The sequence below is a fragment of the Pseudopipra pipra genome, chromosome 4 (assembly GCF_036250125.1).
Source record: "Pseudopipra pipra isolate bDixPip1 chromosome 4, bDixPip1.hap1, whole genome shotgun sequence".
In the NCBI taxonomy this organism is placed as follows: Eukaryota; Metazoa; Chordata; class Aves; order Passeriformes; family Pipridae; genus Pseudopipra; species Pseudopipra pipra.
Window position 1 is genome coordinate 32,429,202 of NC_087552.1, and position 20,561 is coordinate 32,449,762.

Below are 20,561 nucleotides of genomic sequence, written 5' to 3' on the forward strand. Positions count from 1 at the left end.
CCTGCTCTGGCAGCAGCCACATCTTCTTCCGAGGAAGAGCAAATCTGTGCCAGCTGGGGTGCTTGCAACCAAGGATTTCAGCAAAGGTTGCCCCAGAAGGCATCTTCGGGACTGGGACAACTAGGAAGCAGGCTCGGGCATGGCGGCGCCTAAACCAGCTCAGAGCTGGCTCGACCCTTCCTCTCCCCTTGGAAATTCCTACTTTCAGGCTGCAGGTGTCGGCTCCCGAGTGAGAAGCTGCGGGCACACGCCGGCAGCGCTGCCCGCAACCCTCTTCCCCGCTCCCGGAGCCCGGCGGGCGGAGCCGGCGCCGCGTCCCGCCCGAGCCCAGCCCCGGCCCGCCCCGCCCTCCCGGCGCGCGGGGGCCGCCGCCGCCGCCAAACTTTCGACGGGTCGAGCGGCGCTGCTGCCCCATCCATCGCCCGGGAGGAGAGAGCCGCCCCGGTGAGTGTGCGAGGGGAGGGCGGCGGCCGGACCGTGCCGTGGGAGGCGGGAGCAGCCGCCCCCGCTGCGGAGCGAGGGGGCTCCGCTCCGCGCCCCGCCCTGCCCTGCGAGACCGGCTCCTGTGGCTGCAGCCGGCGGTGGCCGCGCTCGCCTCCCCGGGGCGGGAGGAAGGTGAGAACGGGAAGGGGGGGACCGAGGAGCGCGGCCGGCGCGGGGCCTCGGCGGGGTCTCCTCAGCTCCCGGGCGCGGGTGTCTGTCCCCGGGCGCGGGTGTCTGTCCCCGGGGGCGGGAGGGCAGCGGCGCCGCACCCCGGAGGCACGTCTCTTGCCGCCTTCGCCTCCAGCAACCCCGGACCCTTTCCCAGCGCAGGCACTGCGGTCCTGGTGGGAATGCTGCTTGCTAATGTAATCACGTATTCCGCTCTTTCTGCCTACTTGCGCTCAGAACCGATGTAAATCCTCTCTGGGCCTTCCTGTGCCGAAAGTTAGGCGCAATTTGATGCCTGCCCATGAGGATCTGGCTGCTGAGGGGAAAAGAAATTGGAAAAAACCCCTAGTGTGGTGCAGTATGCAAGGTGTGCCAGTAAATGCACACATAGAGAGTTTATACCAAAAAAAGAACAGAAAGGGTTCTGTCAAACACTGCGTGGTCTCAAATGCCATCTCAGTTTTATCCCCATTCTTTGAAAGAAGCTGATATTTTGCCCACGTAACTGTCCCACCGACAATGTCAAACTTGTCCAATTTATTTCATTGCTTGCTGACATGCCAGCTCATCTCTGCTTGACACCATGGTCGTCCCTTCCCTCTCCCTCAGCTTTGTCTTATTGACAAGACCAAAGTATCTTTCATCAGCCCGAACAGGGCAGTTAAAAAAGTGTCAGAACAAAAGAAGGCTCTGCTCAAAGGAAAGGGTTGGAAGTAGGAATCAACAGAAAGTCAGGCACTAGAGAAATGGGTGAAAATATTTTCGGAAAGAAAGGGATGCTATGTTTTTTGGCTAGGCTACATCCTTCTGACTGGATTTATGGCAAAGAAGGGGAAAAAAAGTGAAATTTGCCATCCCTCTCACCCTGCTATTTCTGTGTGTAAATATGACCAGCTCTTATTTTGCATTGAAAAAATTATGAGATTTTAGAGCACCTGACAGTCGTGGGACCTCATCAAATCTCTAATCTAGCAATATATGCAAGCATAATTCCTGGGTGTAGGTACATAGGTTGAAGGAAAATGCTCAGCAGAGTTCTGAACTACTGCATAGCCTTGACTGTGCAAATTGTGGTGGATCTCTTAAATTTTTAACCTGGTGTATTAAAAGTGTGTTGATGAGGAATCCCTTCCTGCCACCCATGCTTAGTCTAGTAGATGAAAATTGATTATATTGCTAAAATCAGCAGGGTACACCAGTATGAACAGCTGGCACATCTTAGCTGATGTATCTTGGGGTGTTTTATATCTCAGGCTTACGCTATTAATTGTCAAGTAAATGTAGACTAAACAGTATAGCATCATTTTGACCTGTTTCGTTGGGGGAAAAATACCTTTCAGTTCATGCAGTCGATCTGTTGCTTTTGCAAAAAGACTTTGCACTGAGAAATTCTTTGGGATATTGTGTGAGATGGAAGCAAATACAAAGGGCTCAGCCACCTGCTGGTAGTAAATCCTCCTTTTTCAGTTTGGAAACCACACCGAAGGATGTCACTCATAGATAGTTACTGGGAACAGAGGTAGGGATGAAAACATACCTCGGTTCCTCTGAAACAATCCGCTGAAAATGGAAGGAAGAAAGTTGATCTGATTGAAAAGAAAGGACAAGAATTTTAAAGAAGGCATGTGAATCCAAACACATTAATAGCTAGACTTTTTTTAGGTGGACCTGAATTTAAGATGGGTTAAGCTGTGTGCAACACCTGATGGCAAGAAAGTGACGTTTCATCTCTACTCTTGCTTTCCTTAGGGGATGTATGAATGGGAAATAGAGTGAGTAACTCAGGTTTGGCTTTCTCCTCAGTGGTGTTTTCTTGGTGAACCTGCTTGGCCCAGGCAATTTCTTACTGTTTTCCCAGGTCAAGGCAAGGAGTTGCCAGGTGTGTGGTTCTTGCTTAGCATTCCACTGATGCTCTGGGCAGTTTCCAGGGGAACATGTGTGTTCTGCCTAGGACTGAAGTCCAAGTCAGCAATTAATTGTAAACCATCCATATGTTGTGCCTGCCAAAGTCTTAGGGCAACATAGAATTTGTCTCAGCCTGTGTAAGGAGGGAAACAAAATGAGATTCTGATGCCAATGGTGAAATTCTTACTGACATCAGCAGGGGAATTCTTTGCTCTTCTTTACGACTGCAGTCAGAAATGAATGCCTGATTGGCAGCCTCCAAGGAGCTGTGTTTTCTCAAACATAACACAGAAAGGGAATATTATGTATAACTGTGTTTTAATTGTTTCTGGTGTTGATTTCAGCATGAATAAGTTACGCAGTCATTTCAGAGAGATTCTATTATTTCAGTTCTATTACAGTGATATTTTTACTTGCCTTGTGGCACAAACTGTTCTAAAAGAAAGTTTCTTAAAGAAAGATCCCAGTAATTAGTTCACTGCTACTAAGGAGGGGCATAAACCTATAAGTATTTTGTGACTATTTAAAGGAAACACTTTTTGTTAAGGAAAAATCAAAAGATTATTGTGCTAATAACAGACTGGATGGTGCTGTACCATGTAGAATTCCCATAGACATTAATGGAAGTTATGTGCTAAATCAGCAGTAGTTTTAGGTAGTGGATTGTAAAAAAATGATATGCTGCCCAGCAGGATCTTAATACTTCTGCATTTACTTAGGCAAACTTTGTCTTTAAAATGCTTTTGAAATCTGTCCCAATTTTCAGCAGGAGTCATGCCTGAATAATATTCTGGGATTGGCCTTCAAATGTAAGGGCAACAGAATTTAAATATATTAAGACAGATCTTCTCTTAATCCTGTGATGTAGCATGTGGGGCAGGAAAGAGCTGTACTTTAGCTCATTGCTTTTTGCCTTAGCCAAAGTGGACTAATCTTTCCGCTTGTTCTTGTACTGTTTTGTTTTCAGGGGCAGCTCTGTGGCTCAGACCAGGCTGCTGTAAGGATGGGTCCTCTGGAAGCAGTAGGTGAAGAAAACCAGACAGATGAAATGAAAATGGAGCTGTTCACCAAGCTGTACTTGCCAAGATACACCACACCGCTCAATGAATTGGCTCTGGACCCTAAACCAGAACTGAAGGACAGCACAACACTAGTTGAAGTGCAGATAATTCTCATCTTTGCTTACTGCTCCATCATCCTGTTGGGGGTGATTGGAAACTCCCTCGTGATCCACGTGATCATCAAGTTCAAAAGCATGCGCACAGTGACTAACTTCTTCATTGCCAATCTGGCCGTGGCCGACCTGCTGGTGAATACGCTGTGCCTGCCCTTCACTTTGGTTTATACGCTCTTGGGCGAATGGAAACTGGGCCCAGTGTTGTGTCACCTGGTGCCTTACGCCCAGGCGCTTGCTGTTCATGTGTCCACTGTTACTTTGACTGTGATTGCTCTGGATCGTCACCGCTGCATCGTCTACCACTTGGAAAGCAAAATCTCTAAGCGAATCAGCTTCCTGATTATAGGAATTGCCTGGGCAGTCAGTGCCCTGTTGGCAAGTCCTCTGGCCATCTTCCGCGAGTACTCGTTGATTGAGATCATTCCTGACTTCAAGATTGTGGTTTGCTCTGAGAAGTGGCCAGGAGAGGGGCAGCTCAACTATGGCACCATATACAGCATCTCTATGCTCCTGATCCAGTATGTGCTGCCTCTGGCAGTCATCTCCTATGCCTACACTCGTATTTGGACCAAGCTCAAGAACCATGTTAGTCCTGGGGCAGGGAGTGACCACTACCACCACCGGCGTCGGAAAACCACCAAGATGCTGGTGTGTGTGGTTGTGGTGTTTGCTGTCAGCTGGCTGCCGTTTCATACCTTCCAGTTAGTCAGTGACATTGACAGTCAGGTGTTAGACCTGAAAGAGTACAAACTGATCTACACAGTGTTTCATGTCATTGCCATGTGCTCAACGTTTGCTAACCCCCTTCTCTATGGCTGGATGAATAACAACTACAGGACGGCCTTCCTCACAGCCTTCCAGTGTGAACAGCGGCTGGATTCCATCCACCCTGAAGTATCAGCAGCTTTCAAAGCCAGGAAAAAACTAGAAGCAAAGAGGATTCAATTCCCTGGGGACTCTTTCACACAACCTACCAATGTCTAAGATGTCTGACTTTAAAGAAGAAATCAATATGTGGTGGACAGAGGGATAAATCCATTTTGATACATGCATTTTTAATGCATAGTTTTATTCATAAAGGGTGAAAGAAAAGTAGCAGGAAATCAAGGCAGGTGCTATGATCTGGGGGTGTTGATTGATATCACGAGTATGTAACTATATGACTACAAGGAAATAAAAGGGATAGGCTTTGTTTATGGCTGTCTCTAACAGAGTAAGAGACCCTTTATCCCTCCCATATCTTTTTGACAAGTCTAAATGACAAGGGCAGAGTGTGCTGGTTTTGCTAGAGGAAGGCAATTTGTAGCACAGGAATACTGATGATGGGAGCAGGTAGTTTTTATATTGGATGTGGACATCAGGGAAAGCAGAAGTCTGCCAGGACAAAGAAGCCTGTCTGGGTGGGAATGGGCTGTGCTGGTTAAAGCTCAAACTTTTCAGGTCCCTTCTCTACCACAGGCATCTTTACAAAGACAGAGGAATTAAGAAGATAAATACATTTTTTTTAAACTTGTACTACAGTGGTTCAAACATTTGAAGTACATTAGGGGGTAAAAATAAAGAAAAGGAAAAAGAAAAAAAATCACCATACCCACCCAAACAACAGATTCAATGTGAGGAAAGGTCAAGTTTCTACATAAAATGAATTGTGGGTTTTGGTCAATCAAATGGGGTGAAAAGTTATTCCTTAAGAATTGGCTGTTATGCTGGTGAGAAAATCACGAGCCTGTGACTTATCAGTCATTCCCTGCAGATTCCTCCCTATCATTCTCCTCTGGAAACAGTTCACAAATGCAGTGTTTTAAAGTGGCATTTGAGGGCAGGGAATGCAGGCTCAGGTCTTTTGTGAGCACTTCATAAACTGCCAATATTTTCGTTTTCAGGACCTGCTTAAATGTCTAATGTGTTATTAACTCCACAGGCTTTGAATTGTAGCTGCTTTCTGCCTGGATAATAAAACAGCAGATAATTTTGATCCTCTGGAAAGGCTGTGAGATGGTAAAGTGCTTTTCATTATTGTGGTTTTATGTCACATACTCATCTTGTCTTGGAGCTTTTTCCATCTTTAGTCTTTGCAAAAATTAAGAAATTCTGAGTGACTGTAACCTAATAACAGTGTGCTATGTTTATGTGATAACAGTTATTCTGCATGCTGTAGTTAATAGTTAAATTCCTTTTTTTGCTCAGGTATAAAATTTTAATCTGTTTACTGTGTTGCACACAGCAATGTTCAACTCTTCTATGTCTTTGTTCAGCCTCTTTGAACTCATTAAAGAGATGAAGAAAATTTCAATCCATTTTTATTCCAAGCTGCTCTGTTGCTTATCTAGAATAAAACCAAGTGTGATACTTTCACTTGGAGCCTATTTCAACAGTGACGCTTCAGCTGCCTCATTTTTTTCCCTCAATTTTTTGTTGTTCCTAAATTCATTGTGTTCTCTCTTACAAATTAAAACCCAAAAAAACTCCAGTACTAAAATGTTTGCAATGTAATAAATAGCATCACGTATTTATCAAGTGGAGAAATTAGTCTTTTTGTATTCAGCATTCAGCACCATCCTTTAAATATCCATGAAATCATTTGGACTTGGATTTTCATGAGGAGAAAAGGGAGATCTGGAGAATTAGCTAGTGTTTACTCAAGCAGGGCAAAGTATCCATCATTCTTAAACAGTTTTACCAAAATAGACTAATTCTCCACCATGTTCAGAACATGTTATTGTCCACAAGTTATTTTTGTCTGAATATTAATAATATCTAAAATGTCAGCTCAAAACTCTTACGGGTGAGGAAGGATTATAGAAGTGTGCAATTACTATGGACATCAGTCACATCTATCAGTTTCAGTTAACTCTGAACCCTTCATCAAAAGTATTATTACTACAAATAGTCTCCTTTATTTAAAAAGCAAATGGTTTAAAAGTTCTGTTTAAACTCCTTTAAGCCTGTTAGAATGTGATATATAGACAGTTTTGAAGTAACCATGACAGTGTGTGCTAAAGCTACAATTGCCGGGCAAATTCTCTGTAATTTTAAGTCTGCTTTACATCATCTTGTATAAAAGTGATTAATTACAAATTATCTTTCCATTTATTTCATGGTATCTTTATTTTACAGCTTCCTGAGCTTTCTCTGCAGCCATCACGTTGAGCCAGAGATGGTGCACTAATTTATTGCATTGCTTTCTTCTCTGCCTTGTGGAGTGGTGCCTTGGTCAGTGCCTGCTTTAGAGTAACAAACCTCTACACAGTTTCCCGCTGCAGGGTGTGGATTCTCCCATGAACATCTGGAGATGGGATGTGGAAGAGCCAGCACAGATGCCTGTTCCATGGCTCGATCACTCCTCAGACTTGGCTCCTGCACAAACACAGCTACGTGCTTTAGTACCCTGTTATGTTGTAGGAAAATTAGTTGTTTTATCACCAAAAGCAATGAAGTAGCAACATTCCTTGGGGTTGCCCCAAATCCCAGCTGTCAGAAGGATGTGGAAATGGGTTCATCCCCATTTCCCCCAAGGAGAAGTGAACTTATAAGCAGTATCTAACCACTGGAATGGACCCTCCATTTTGCCTGAAATAGGAATCAGGATCCAGCTCTCCCCATTCAACCATTAGTGCTTTAATTATTTTTTTAAAAGCATTATGTTCTTATCCTCTTGCTTATGTACAAGGTTTTTGCAAAGCCAAAGAACACCAGGAGCAACTCTCATTGAAGAATTTGCTAGTAGGTGTCAGGGTACCAAAAGGAAATGTCATCACTGATTCAGGGCAAGAATTTGAACCAATGCACCCCAGTTCTCATTAGTGTGATCTAGCCAGCACGCTGCAGCCTCTCCTGAGGCAGCAACATATGTCTTCTTAGGGCTGTTCTATTGTATATAAAATAATTAAATATTGAATATCATGATTTTATGGGCAGGTGGTTATGACCTTTGCATGGCACTAAGGTTCGGGGACAAGGATATCAAAACAGATACAGACAGAATTTAAGATAGGGCTCCTCCCCCATTCTTCGTGAGTGCATCTACTGTAAAGATACTGCAGTACAGGCAGGATGATTGCACTGAGTAGCACCATGCTGATCTCTGGGTGGATCTTGCTTTGGACTCTGACTTCAGGTTGGCTTTTAAAATGAGACCTCTCCACCACATAGATGCCATCAGATGTGATCTAGAATCTTAGCTGGTCAGCACTTAGCTCTGAGTGTCCCTGGAAGAACAGGTTTTGATGCCTTGCGAATTTTAATGGCAAAAACATGTCTCCAGGCTTAGGCATCAGTGCAGTGCCGAGCGGTACGTAATTAGATAGGTGCAGCTGCAGCTGTGTGCTCTCCAGCACTGGCTGGGCACAAGGCAGCTCAAGCCTGGAGGCAAAAGAGATGCACTGATGGACTCTCCTGAGGCTGTCATGCTTTTGCCTTGAGGATAACATAGAGCTGTGCTGCTTCTGGATGAGTGTTAAAAGTCATGTTGCCTGTAAAGGCTGCAGCCATTGGACTACAAGTGGAGAAGCAATCCTGAGTGCGCTTGCTAGAGTTTTTTGGAAGGCCAGTGAAACTAGGGGGGTTTTTATGTGGGGACAGTGTTGAAGCTTCTCACCTAGCCCTGTAAGTAGCCTTCACTGAGAATTGTGATCTCCAAGAAGAGCAGCAGACTGTGACTGAACAGAAAGTACACTATTGTTAATCTGAGAAAAAAATAGATTTGAACAGTTAAAATAGAAGGACTAAGCCTGGACAAAAAATGGGTTTAGTATACATATCTATTTATATGTAAATTGTACGTCAGAGCTGTGCAAAAGTTGTTTTATAGAGGTAAGTGTGTTGAAAATAATTGTCTGTTGCTATAACCCTGTCTCGTATAAATGGGTATTGTGGACAAACATACCCTGCCAACATAATAATAGATAACACTAAGAATAATAAGTGAGAGGAAAATATTATCTGCATTTGATCTGTCAGACCACAAAAGTATCACTGAATTCGCAGATTAGTATAATCCATTTCCATGCTTCATAGTTTCTAAACTCTCTTGGGGATTTTCGTATATTAATCCAGATAATGACCTTAAGGGATGAATTTTGTCTGTGGATCCCTGACTTATTTACCTAGTACTGTCCTTATAAATGCCATTCCACAACAGAAGAGCTACTTTGTGCCAAAGTACAGGTTCTTTGCCCTAAAAAGCGATGAGATGTATGTAAATTCATGCAAGATTAGTTTTGCTGAAGAGCTGTGTTTTTAATACTGCAGTACAAATGCTTATTTATGCAATCGAGAGTGATTTTTGTATCTCATCTTCACTTTAAAAAAAATTGAATTGGTTGTCATTTTAAAAGGAAATTAATACAAGTAAGGAACACTGAAGCTGGTAAAACTGGATAAATAAGAAAGTTATCGGATGAGCCGCTACTTCAAGAAGCAAGAAAGAGAGAGCAAGAATGAGGCTAGTGAAGATGTCATTGATTTATAGACATTCCTTCCTATAGTCTGAGCCATGAGAGAAACGTGTTGAAATGAAACCAGGGCAAATGAAGACACATGTAGGAAGGACAGTGTTGCCCAGGGAAACTGAGGAACTTTGAGGAGAAATTCCCGTGATAACTTGAGCCATAAAATTCACATCATGTTCTCAAGCAAGTAAACCTGTATCTGTACATTATTTCACCTGAATGCAATATAGCTAAACAGCTCTGTACTGATAAGGTATCAGAAGCAATGGATGTGTTACTAATTCTGGCCAGTACATGGGATAAATAATATATACAAGCTCCTCATAGGCTTGTTTCAGATGGGATATATGAAAAAAATGGTGCTTTCATCAAAATCTTTTCCCTCTCAGACTTCACTGACTTCCTGTGGAAGGAAGAGAGCTTCTAGCTATAAAACTTAAAGACTGTGGAATTACATATCTGATGATGGAGGCACAATTGAGCTTGAAAAAATTATAATTTTTTTGCTGATACTGTGTAAGAGAAACAGGCTGTACTTTGCCCCTTGGACCTGAACCTGAATTTGCCCAAATGGAGTTTATATGAAACAGACATTTATTTGTACACCTCACAACCCTGATAATTTACTAACTCTGCTATACAGGATATTTTCAACAGTAGAATCCATGCTTAAACATCTATTGGGCCAAATTATTTCTATCCCTTCAAGTTTGCATAAAGAAATAGTAGTTTAGGACAATTCCCCTGTTTACTGACATTCTCCAAAATTAGAACTATTTGTATTGAATTTTAAAGTTTGTTTGCAGCACTGTACCTTAATTTATTTATAGTAACCAAGCTGATGAAACAGCTGGCCTTGCTCTGGTTGCACTCTGGCTTGGGGCAAGCCCATCTCAGCGGAGCATGGCTACAGTTACCCAGCCATTCCTCACCAAACCAAACCTGAAGGTAGGAGCTGAGGCAGAGACACTCTTCCCCAGTGCATTCTGAGGATTGCTCCCAGCAGCTGGGCTGGGGAAAAGTGTTTTTCAGTGCTTTGAATCTCAGTTTATGCTGCTCTGAGGACAACACGTTGCATTTGGCAGTGCTTCATCCCCATTACACTCTAACAGAGCATCATCGTGCAAGTGCTGCATGTCTGCTGGCTCTCAAGTGTAGTCCAGATTACAGAGGTCAAAGACAGCTGACGGTGTTTACAGACACCCTTGTACTGAGTGCATGGAAGCTGCATACAGTCACAGGGAGAGCTATAGGTCAGTGAGCCTGGGCTGATGACACTGTGACTGTGGCAGTTCACCTCAGGGTGGCTCATCCTTAGCCTTAATTATGGCTCAGTCTGGTACCTCCCACTGTTTATAGCACTGATGTGGCCTGAGGCACCAATAGCTGACGACCACTTCATATTAATACATGAAGCGAGTGGTGGTAGACTGCCACTTTGGCAGTGCATTTCTTCCCCATGCTTCCATCAGCTGTACTACTCATACCAAAACCGAACTGGCAGGGAGATCCATGGCGGAAAATATTTTACATATAAGAAGTGTAATGTTCTTATATTGACAAAAATACTGGCTGACAGGTGGTTATGCAAAATATAAATACTTTAAGACAGAGCTGGATGCAAGCATGGTGGGATGGGAGCATGCACTACAAACCTCTCCTTTGTCGCCGCAGCATGAGGCAGATGCTGCTTTAGGCATTGCTGATCAGAGGAGTCAGACCAAACTTTCTTTCCCAGAAGAGCTGCTTTGATTTAAAATGTAATATTCCATGGTCCAATTTCTCACATGGGGTAGAAACTTCTCGCCAGGAAAAGGTGATTTAATCTGCTCTTACAGTTACCGGGACATCTTGATCAATTCCTCAAATTTTCATAAAAATCCCATGATACAAATAATATACATAAAATAACACTTTGCCATCTAATCATCTTTGTCTCAAATGGAGGAGCTAATGGTTTCTGTACATTTGCAGGGGGTTGTTTGAAACGGTGAAGGAGCAGAAAAAAATGGGGGAGCATTTCCCAAGCATGGACATCTACCTCTGCTTGCACAGAGCCACACAGAACTTGTACTAATCAGTATGACATGCAGGGATCAAGAAACCCCTGCTGAATAATGCTAATTCCCGCTTCTGTAGATGACCAGTGAATTTTTAGCAATAGGAAGGCACAGTTTATGGTCTCCAATGTTGAGATCCCTTATGAGTTATATTAAGCCAGAGGAATGATTTCCAGGACAAGTAGAAATAGAAATGAGGAAAGAGTTAACTTATAATAAAGACAGTCTCATTGTGTACAGCAAGTTTGCTTTCTTCAAAGCTGAACATCCATGGTTAGCTCAGTTAACTGGAATTGAAGGTAGAAAAAGGAAAGAAAGAGAACTCATTACATTAAGAATCCTTATTTTATTTGCTTGCTTTTTTCTAATGGGGCAGCAAAGGGCTTCTATCCAACTCAGTGTGTAACTGATTACTGGGACATAAATCGAAATGAAAAATCATGCCCTCCATAATTGCTATTCAAAACCCCAAGCTTGAAATATACCCTGAAAGGTTGCTTGCAGTTTTATCAATCCCATTCATCATCCTTTCCCTTTTTTGTGTTTGTGCCTATGCTATGAATGCTGATTTTAAACATCAGAAGAAGCTGACTTTCCGACTCTTAAGTTAGCTGGAAACCCCAATGGTGTGTCGGCTTATTCTTGACAAACTGCTATCTAGTGTCTCTCAGGATCTCTTCTTCTATCTTGGGCTATAAGATCAGGTAGTAACTTCATTTAACCTTACTCTGTGTTTATTATTTAGCTGTTCCTGACAAACTCTTAGAACACTTCATATTCTCATATGCATCTGTTGCATATGTATGATACAGATAATCTCTGGCTTCTCTGATTTTCCTATGGTAGAATATAGCTGTTCCAATCCATTAAAAAAAATAAAATCCAATCCATCATTTTTATTGCTTAGTTTACTATTTCTCTGAGACATAATACAGGTGATGCCAGAAAATGTTTCTCTCTCTGTGAGATTAGATACAGGGGAAGCTTGGTACTGCTATAAAGGAGATTAGAGTATTTGGCTGCATAATGCTTGAATCTTGATTTCTGTATAAACTCCCCAAGCCTACAACTTCAACAACTATTTCCAATCACTATGCAAACCCCAGTAATTTAGCACCAATAAAGCAGCAGAAAGAGCTGCATGAGTGCTTGAGAGGACCAGATGGCAGGATGAGGCAGTTCAAGTGACTTGAAAAATATTGAACTTTGGCTCAAGAAGGAATTCTGCTTAACTATTTTGTCCTGTTACACAGAAAGTTGCTTGTCCCTTCTGTTGCAAACAGGTGTTCATAGTGTGGGCTCTGCTGCTGAAAGGATAGGTTCCTGGGCAACAAAATACACAGGCCTTTGTGTGTGATGCTGGCAGCACTATAGTGTCCTTGAGTACCCCCTCTTCACCTTTCAATGCCCGTCTTCCCACCCAGTTTGCTACAGAAGAGATTTTCATCTTAGGTTCTACAAGTGACAATCCTTCACGATCTGTTTACAGCCTTGTGTCTCTGCAAATCCTAAACAACTGACATTTAAACAGTGGGGAAGAGCCAACAGTGCAAACAGAACTAAAATCTATCACAGCAAGCCTTCCTGTTTAAAGCAAATGAAAAGCTGACTCATCAAACGGGTAAAATGGGGAAGGTGAGAGCAATAATGCCTTATTTTGTTCCTACGTTGATAATTTCAGATTAGAAACTGCATTATGTTTTTCTGATAAAGTTACACCTAACCAATCTCAGAATTGCTGAGACGAAAAACAGATCAAAGAGATAAACTATTAGGACTTCTTTTTCCAGCACAGACTGAACTGCACTTCTAATCTTTGTACCCGTGCATATGTGATTCTTGGTGTTGGTATCTACAGCTGAACTCCTGCAAGCTGATGTGCTTACTGCTGAACTTTGATGGATGGCTACCAGCTTCTGTTACCAAAAGAACTAAGAGATAGAGAAAGGCAAATTTCAGTGAAAGATGATTTTGAATTCATGCTTCCAAATCCATTTTATTCTTTTGAAAATCTCCCCATAAGCAGTTTCATACCTTTACATATACATATACATGCACTTAGCTCATATAACCTCCTCTCCTTCAGTTGCATAGGAAGATCAGCAGCATCTGACTGAAATTTTATTTGGCCTATCGTGCCACTCCGACTGAAGGTGGCTAAGTAGTGGCCTTCATTTTACCTGGATAATTTTGAGGATAATTGGAAAGCTTGTAGACACTTTACTGTCCTTGATAAAGTTCTGGTTCACCCATGAGGATGCAACCAATATGAATGATCAGGCCCTTGAGAGCCCAGTCCACCAGCTGATCTCCCTAAGGCTAATACCTGGCAAAGTAAATGCATGCACTTTGCATAGTTTGCCACACTTCTTTCCTTACAGTGGAGCTTACATCTTGGGCAGCATTTGAAATAGGGGTTTATGAATTGTTTTTTAATGTCTGAAAGTCATATACAGCCTCATTTATAGCCTGATCCTCTCAGAGAACACTGAGAATCTTTGCCTGATGCAGATTTCAGTTTCTCACTAGACACCTTTCAGGAGGAAAGAGCTGAAAGTCAACCCTGAACACGAATGAACAGCCTAGTTTCTTCATTCAACCTTAGAGAAGGATAAAATCTACACAGAGAGAATTGCCTATTAAAGTTCAACAATTCATTTGATTTCCATTTTCTATTAACATACAGAGCTTAATTGATTTTCAAAACAGCTCACTTAAAAAATATGATCTTAGGCAGTGTTCCTAGTATATTTTCGTAATGTGACTGCAGGACTGGTAAAAGGGAGATGTAGGCTATTAAGGCACAGATGTGTTCACATTGTTTATAATCTTGGAAACACTTAATGCAAACCCTGCTAGATCTGAACACTGTGGCACCTAGTAACTCTGGAGTACTTCAATCCTAATGTACATTGGCAGGTATTTTATTCAGATGAACAGCATGCCACTTGAGGTCATGATTGGTTTGTAAATCCATGCTGAAGAGCTCTACGGAACTCTGTAAAATTATACCAAACCAAAATATTCTTTTGCATGGAGAAAACTAAAGACAAGCTTGACAAGTCTTAAAGACAAGTCTTATTATTTTACCATCAGTTATTGTGTTATGTTTAATACAAAATTATTAGTTACCTAAGACAGAGAATTTTTTTTTTTTTTTTTTAAAAAGGCCTAATTTGAGTGGAATGTTATAAGAAAAAGGAGAGAAAGAAGTAAGACACTGGCAATTATATCTGGAAATGATGGAGCAAACTGTTAAGAAAGAAAAAAAAGTGTTTTTCATGCAGAAATTTTATTACACGCTCCTTTGCTGTCAGAAAATGTAACTAAATGCTCAGACTCGATGTTTTCCAAAGCAAAGTAAAAACAGAACAGTAGACATGTAAGCTGATGACCAGATCCTCAGCTTCCAGAAATTAAATCAGTGTAGCTCCACTGCACATAGTAATACTAAGCCCATTTGTATCCCATTGTGGCACCAGCCTGAAGAACTCTTCCTTTCACATGCTCAGTATCAGGTAGAGAAAATAAAAAGAAATTCACTACATTAGCACTATGACAAACTATTTCATATGCCCTATTTTTCTGTCTTTGGAGCTTTGTTTGGATGGATTATTGGTAAATGCAACTTCTGTCACAGAATATTCTGAGTTGGAAGGGACCCACAAGGATCATCGAATCCAACTTGTAAGTAAATGGTCCCCACAGGGAACAAACCCACAACCTTGGCCTTATTAGCCCTGTGCTCTAACCAACTGAACTGATCTCAGCCTCTTTAGACTTCACCTGAATTTGAAATCTAAGAAGCCTTAAATGATGGAGGCTATGTTCCAGTTTCAATTATCTGTAGAATCTTGAGACAAACGTCTCATAAAGTGCTATCAGGCTATTTCACTAAAACCTCAAAAAAACCTGATTTTGAGAACATTAAATTTTCCAAATGAACTGAAGTTGGATGTGCAGAAAAACAAAGTGATCAATTTCCTTTTAGAGCAAAGTTTCAGCCCAGAATTTGAGGGAGACCATCTGTCATTATAACTACATGTACATCTAAGTGTCCTGTCTGAAATCTCTCTTGAGGCATGAGGGAGACTAGAGGGGAAAGGGGCTCTGCAAGCCAGAGCACCCAGGGCTAGAGTCACAGAAGTTCTCAGCAGCAACGGGCACATGGGAAGAAAAGCTGGTGAGTTGGAAGCTTTTGGGTAGGAGGTTGAATAGAGATTCCTGAGAATGGGATAACAAGAAGATAAGGGATTTTTTTGCAAGAGAGTTCAAAGGTACACATTATGGAGATAGAAAGGAGAAGTTGAGGTCTTAGATCCAGAAGGTTAAATTTTATAAAAGAACAGCTGTGTAACAGGGTGATAGAGTCAGGGATTTGAGCTATGGTCAGGGAGCTAGGGATAATAAAGAGATTCTTTTCCCAGGCCTGTTAACCCCATATCTATGAGGTGCCCTTTTCACTCAACTGAGTGTTTTATTATAGGATGATGGCGATATCCACTGGTCTCCATACTTTGTAAGTATTATGAAAATTGAAAAAAAAGTCCTATAGGGCATTCAATCACCTGAGCAGGGAGGTTTCACTTGTCTTTGTGTTCTTTACCTTAGTAAAAAAAAAATATTTTATTCTGAGTTTGTCATGGTAGTCACAAGATTTTAAGAGATCCCAGGGAAAAATATTTTCATTGCTTTCAAACCTGATGCAGTTCCCTGTTTATCCTCACTGCAAACCAGTGGACAGTCCAAATGGAGCCTGAAGCTCCTCATCAGCAGCCAGTTGCCTTGCCAGGAGTTTCAGCAATCCACCTGATGGCTGGCAGTTGCTCCTTCATCTATTCTTGTTCCCATAGAAACAGAGACAAAATAGTCAAACTTAGGTAAAGCTTTTTTTTCTCCCTTTTTTTTTTTTTTTCCTGAAAGAAACAACAACAGCAAAGATGTTCATGAAGTGCTCCTTATTTTCTGTGACCTCGAGCTCTTTTTCATTGGAACTGACAGAAAGTAAGCAGCCAGCTACAGAACCATAAGATCCTGTGGAAACTACAAGAGGTACAGGCTCAAGTGGTACAGAGATATTGAGATATTTCCTCAGGAAAGCATACAGACAATGAATCAACAGCAGTGACAGATCAGTAGGAGTTTACCAGATAAAAAATAAACAAAAAAAATAATGGAAAAAACCACCTGTAGGCATGAGTTTCTGTCTTTGTAATTTAATGGTATTCACTGGCCCCAGTGAGTGAGAAGCAAAATAAATTGTTTGGGTTTCTTTCACTATTCCATAAACAGATATGATCAAAACATTTGTTGAAATTGAATTCTTCCTTTTGTTATAACCATTTTCTGTAAAGCTACAGTCTTGTAGATTTGTAAGTGCTTGTGCTCACACATCTTTTGGGCAATATGTTGCTTTCACTTATTCCTACTGAAATTATTTTGGTTCTCTAATGGTGCAGAGGAGCAGCAGTTGGCCCAGCAACTGTGTTTTATGGCACACGTTCCTGTAAAGGAAGATAATTTTACTTGGCATTTAAATGTGCCAAAAAGGAAAAGAAACTATCTTTCCCAGAATGGGCTCCATCCTGCCTCAAAATTGGTAGATTTTATCAGCTATGAAACCCTTCAGAAGGGCCTCGACAAGTTGGAGAGATGGGAAGAGAAGAACCATCTGAAATTCAACAAAGGCAAATGCAGGGTGTTGCACCTGGGAAAGAATAATCCCCTGTAGCAGTACAGGCTGGTGCCTGTAGCTCTGCAGCTCTGCGGAGAAGAACCTGAGAATCCTGGGGGACAACAAGCTATCTGTGAGCGAGCAGTGTGACCTTGTGTCCAAGAAGGCCAATGGTATCCTGGGGTGCATTTGAAAGAGTATGGCCAGCAGGCTGAGGGAGGTGATCCTGCCCCTCTGCTCAGCCCTGCTGAGGCCATATCTGCAGCACTGTGTCCAGTACAAGAAAAACGTGGAGCTCCTGGAGTGGGTCCAGTGGAGGGCAGCGAAGATCATAAAGGGACTGGAGTATCTCTCTTACAAGGAGTAGGTGAGGGAGTTGAGCCTGTTCAGCCTTGAGACAACTGAGATGGGACCTCATCAATGTCTCTAAGTATTTGAAGGGAAGATGTCAAGAGGATGGAGCCAGGCTCTTCTCAGTGGTGCCAAGCAATAGGACAAGAGGCAATGGGCAGAAACTGGTGCACAGAAAGTTCCACCTGAATATGAGGTAGAACTTCTTTACTGTGTGGGTGAACACACAGTGGAACGAGTTGCCCAGAGGGGTTGTGGCCTCTCCCTCGCTGGAGATGTTTAAGAACCATCTGGACACAATCCTGTGCCATGTGCTCTAGGATGAACCTGCTTGAGCAGGGAGGTTGGACCAGATGCCCCTCTGTGGTCCTTTCCAACCTGACCCATCCTGTGATTCTGTGGTGTTTCAGACAGACATATCACGTATGAATGACAGTCCTCCATCTGGATTCAGACTAATCACAGAATTGTCACCCCCTGTCCATCATCCCCAAAGGATAAGACTTTTTGGTTCTCTTAGTGAGATATTACATGAGCAGGTGGATGTCCATTTAAAACCAGTCTCCAGATAGAATTGTTAACAAGCTGGAAAAACATCCATCCCAAAAGTTACTGTAATGAAAAGCACCATTCTAGGAGCTAGTTTCCATATTGTGACATGATTTTACAACATTTTTTGGTGTGTTTTCATGATAATTTAGAATCTTATATATGCAGACACTAATTCTTGTGGTCTTCATGCCTTGGCATCCTTGAGGTACTTCTACTGCAACAGATGAGAAAGCTAACTAAGCTGGTGATTGTCAAGACTAATAAAATGGCTAAGGAAAACTGAAACCTTTTGTCTGTCTGTATGAGAAATATCTATTTCCAATAACACTTTCACATTTTAATGCAGACAAGAGTGATTCCTTGATGGTTTTCATTAGTAAGGAACATTTTAGGATTTTACTTAAAGTGCATTTGCTAACAAGAGCATTTACTTTCCTTCCATCGTTTTCTTACTTGAAGTAGAAGGAAGTAATTTTACATGTAATGAGAAGTCAAATAATGGTAAATCCTACCTCTTCTTAAAATCTGGTAGACAGAAATCTGCAATTTCAATTTAGAACAGCTACGAGACTTAAAAAAAATGAGATTGATTTATTAATTTATTTTTAAGGGATAGACAAACCTAGATTCTCTGCTTTACTATTCCTTACTTCTTGGTGCCCCATACATCAATTCATTCAGTTTCTTTGCAGCTGACTCAAAAATTTGAACTCTCTGCTGAACATGGACTTGATGTAACTTATTTTTATTCATAACTTGAGACTCAAGCAAGATAATAATAAAAACTCTTACTTCACCATCTCACCTATATTGAAGATTGCACCTTTTGTATATAGAAGGTTACACTGAAAATTACCTACAAAATGTAGAGTTCATTTTTTTAGAGCATCACAATGGATAGACAAGGTTGAATCAGAGGTCTGTCTAACCCCAAAAGGCCAGAAGAGGTGAGTAATTGAGAGAATAGTGACAGAATAGGCAGATACTGACAACTCCCCCCAGCACTTTCTGTTTTCTGGAGAGCTACACACACTGCATATAGGTGACCTATATTAAATAAATCCTTACATGCTACAGAATTGTTAGATTTCAATTCCACAAACTTGTCCAAGCAAACCTGTCTTGCTTTTTAAGCTTATTCAAGAACTTAATATTCCCTGGCCGAAGATTTGAAGGTCCTCCATGTGTTGCATGGAGGACTAATGCTTCTTTGATTTCTTTGCATCTGAATCATTGCCATTTTTTGTCGATGTTTCCCTCAGTAAACGAAGTCTGAGAGCTTCACCATGAGGTCTGGTATACTGTTGCCTTGTGCTTATTGATAAAAAGATCTACTAACCATTTGCTTACCTAAAGCTGCACTGTAAGAGAAATAGGGACTTAAACTTCAGCAAATCCTATTTAAACTAGAAACTGAACTGTCTCTACCAATAAATGATGACCTGGGTGAAGATAAAACAACTACTAGAAAATTAATATTTATTTATTATCCAAGGATACAGGCTGGTTTTATCTCTTTTCACACAAAATTACATAGTAATACATTCAGCATTTTGCTGCTTGGCTATTCATCAGCAAATAATTTCTTATAAAACCAAGCAGTAGTCCAGCTATCAGCGAAAGGCAGGCACGAAGCATCTCATTTTTTGAGACATGAAAATCTAACAGGAAAATACTGCTGCTTCCAAATCTTTCCTCTGCTGCCTGTGTTTAATAGTGTTGCTGTGAATATGCTTGTGGTGCTTTTGAAGGGTCCTGTGATGGCATCAACAGATGGCTGAAAACAGAACTTGTCTTCTGCACCCCCAGGACCAGGAAGAGCAGTGGCAACACAACACACGCCAGTCAGACTGATGCTGTGTACTACCAATTATATGCCATTTCTCATAATCCAGATTTCTCTGTGTCCTTCAGTACGACTTCTGTTTGCAAAAGTGTGGGCTTAGGATCTGCTCAGACCTGGGAGGTCTACATCTAGGAGTTGGATGGCAGGTTTGAAGTAGGTGGTTGAAGAAGGACAAGGTTTATTTACTTGGATGTTTGGTTTTCTGAATTACGGAGCATTATCATTCTGAACTATGACCTTTTTTTTATGTGTTTCATGAAAGGTTAGCACTCCCCTTATAAGGATGGAAGAGGCCCTGGTGGCCTATACAACACGTGTAGGGTTAAGACACTGCCACCTACTTCATGGCATCTATGTTTAACCTGAGGGAGTGGCAGGAAGTTGTGTCAGGGGAGGTTTAGGTTGGGTATTAGAAACAGGTTCTTCACCCAGAGGGTGACTGGGCACTGGAACAGGCTCCCCAGAGAAGTGGTCACACCATCAAGCCTGTCTAAGTTCAAGAAGCTTTTGGACAATGCTCTCAGGCACATGGTGTGATTGTTGGGGATGTGTGTTGAGGATGATCCTTGTGGGTCCCTTCCTACTCAGAATATTCTGTGATTCTGTGACAAGACTCATCTTTAAAGTTGCTGTTTGTCCAAATTCACTGGTGGTTGTTCAAAAATATTTCAGACTATCGCACTACATAAACATGGCTGTTCCAGCATTTGAGCTATAAAGACAAATTCACAGAATCCCCCGCTACAGCTTACAGAAGACTTCTAAATGTGGCTGTTAAGTGTGCTGCCAGAGCTGAATCGGGATTTCTCCACAACACAGGTGAAATTCAGGTTTCGGACGTGTAGTGGTAAAATTCCCTTTTGCCTTGTTCTTGCAGGTGCTACCCTCCTTCCCA

At 41.8% G+C, this 20,561-nt stretch overlaps 1 protein-coding gene and 1 non-coding gene across 3 annotated transcripts; both read left to right on the forward strand.

The window, feature by feature from the left end:
- The first annotated feature begins 237 nt into the window (after positions 1 to 237).
- NPY2R (neuropeptide Y receptor Y2) lies at positions 238 to 6,107 on the forward strand. 2 transcript variants are annotated; one of them, XM_064652303.1, is made up of 2 exons: positions 238 to 444; positions 3,524 to 6,107. In XM_064652303.1, the coding sequence occupies exon 2, from the start codon at positions 3,560 to 3,562 to the stop codon at positions 4,715 to 4,717; it is 1,158 nt and encodes a 385-aa protein (XP_064508373.1). In that variant the 5' UTR covers positions 238 to 444; positions 3,524 to 3,559; the 3' UTR covers positions 4,718 to 6,107. The 2 variants fall into 2 exon arrangements, with proteins under 2 accessions (XP_064508373.1, XP_064508375.1); XM_064652305.1 differs by lacking the exon at positions 238 to 444 and adding an exon at positions 451 to 615.
- A 13,807-nt stretch (positions 6,108 to 19,914) lies between these two features.
- Positions 19,915 to 20,027, forward strand: LOC135413909 (U6atac minor spliceosomal RNA). The gene has a single exon (XR_010430478.1). It is a non-coding gene; the product is annotated as a U6atac minor spliceosomal RNA (small nuclear RNA).
- The last annotated feature ends 534 nt before the right edge of the window (positions 20,028 to 20,561 follow it).

What these genes read in the sequence shown, in the direction of transcription:
- NPY2R (XM_064652303.1), top strand. Translation starts at nt 3,560, where the DNA reads ATGGGTCCTCTGGAAGCAGTAGGTGAAGAAAACCAGACAGATGAAATG.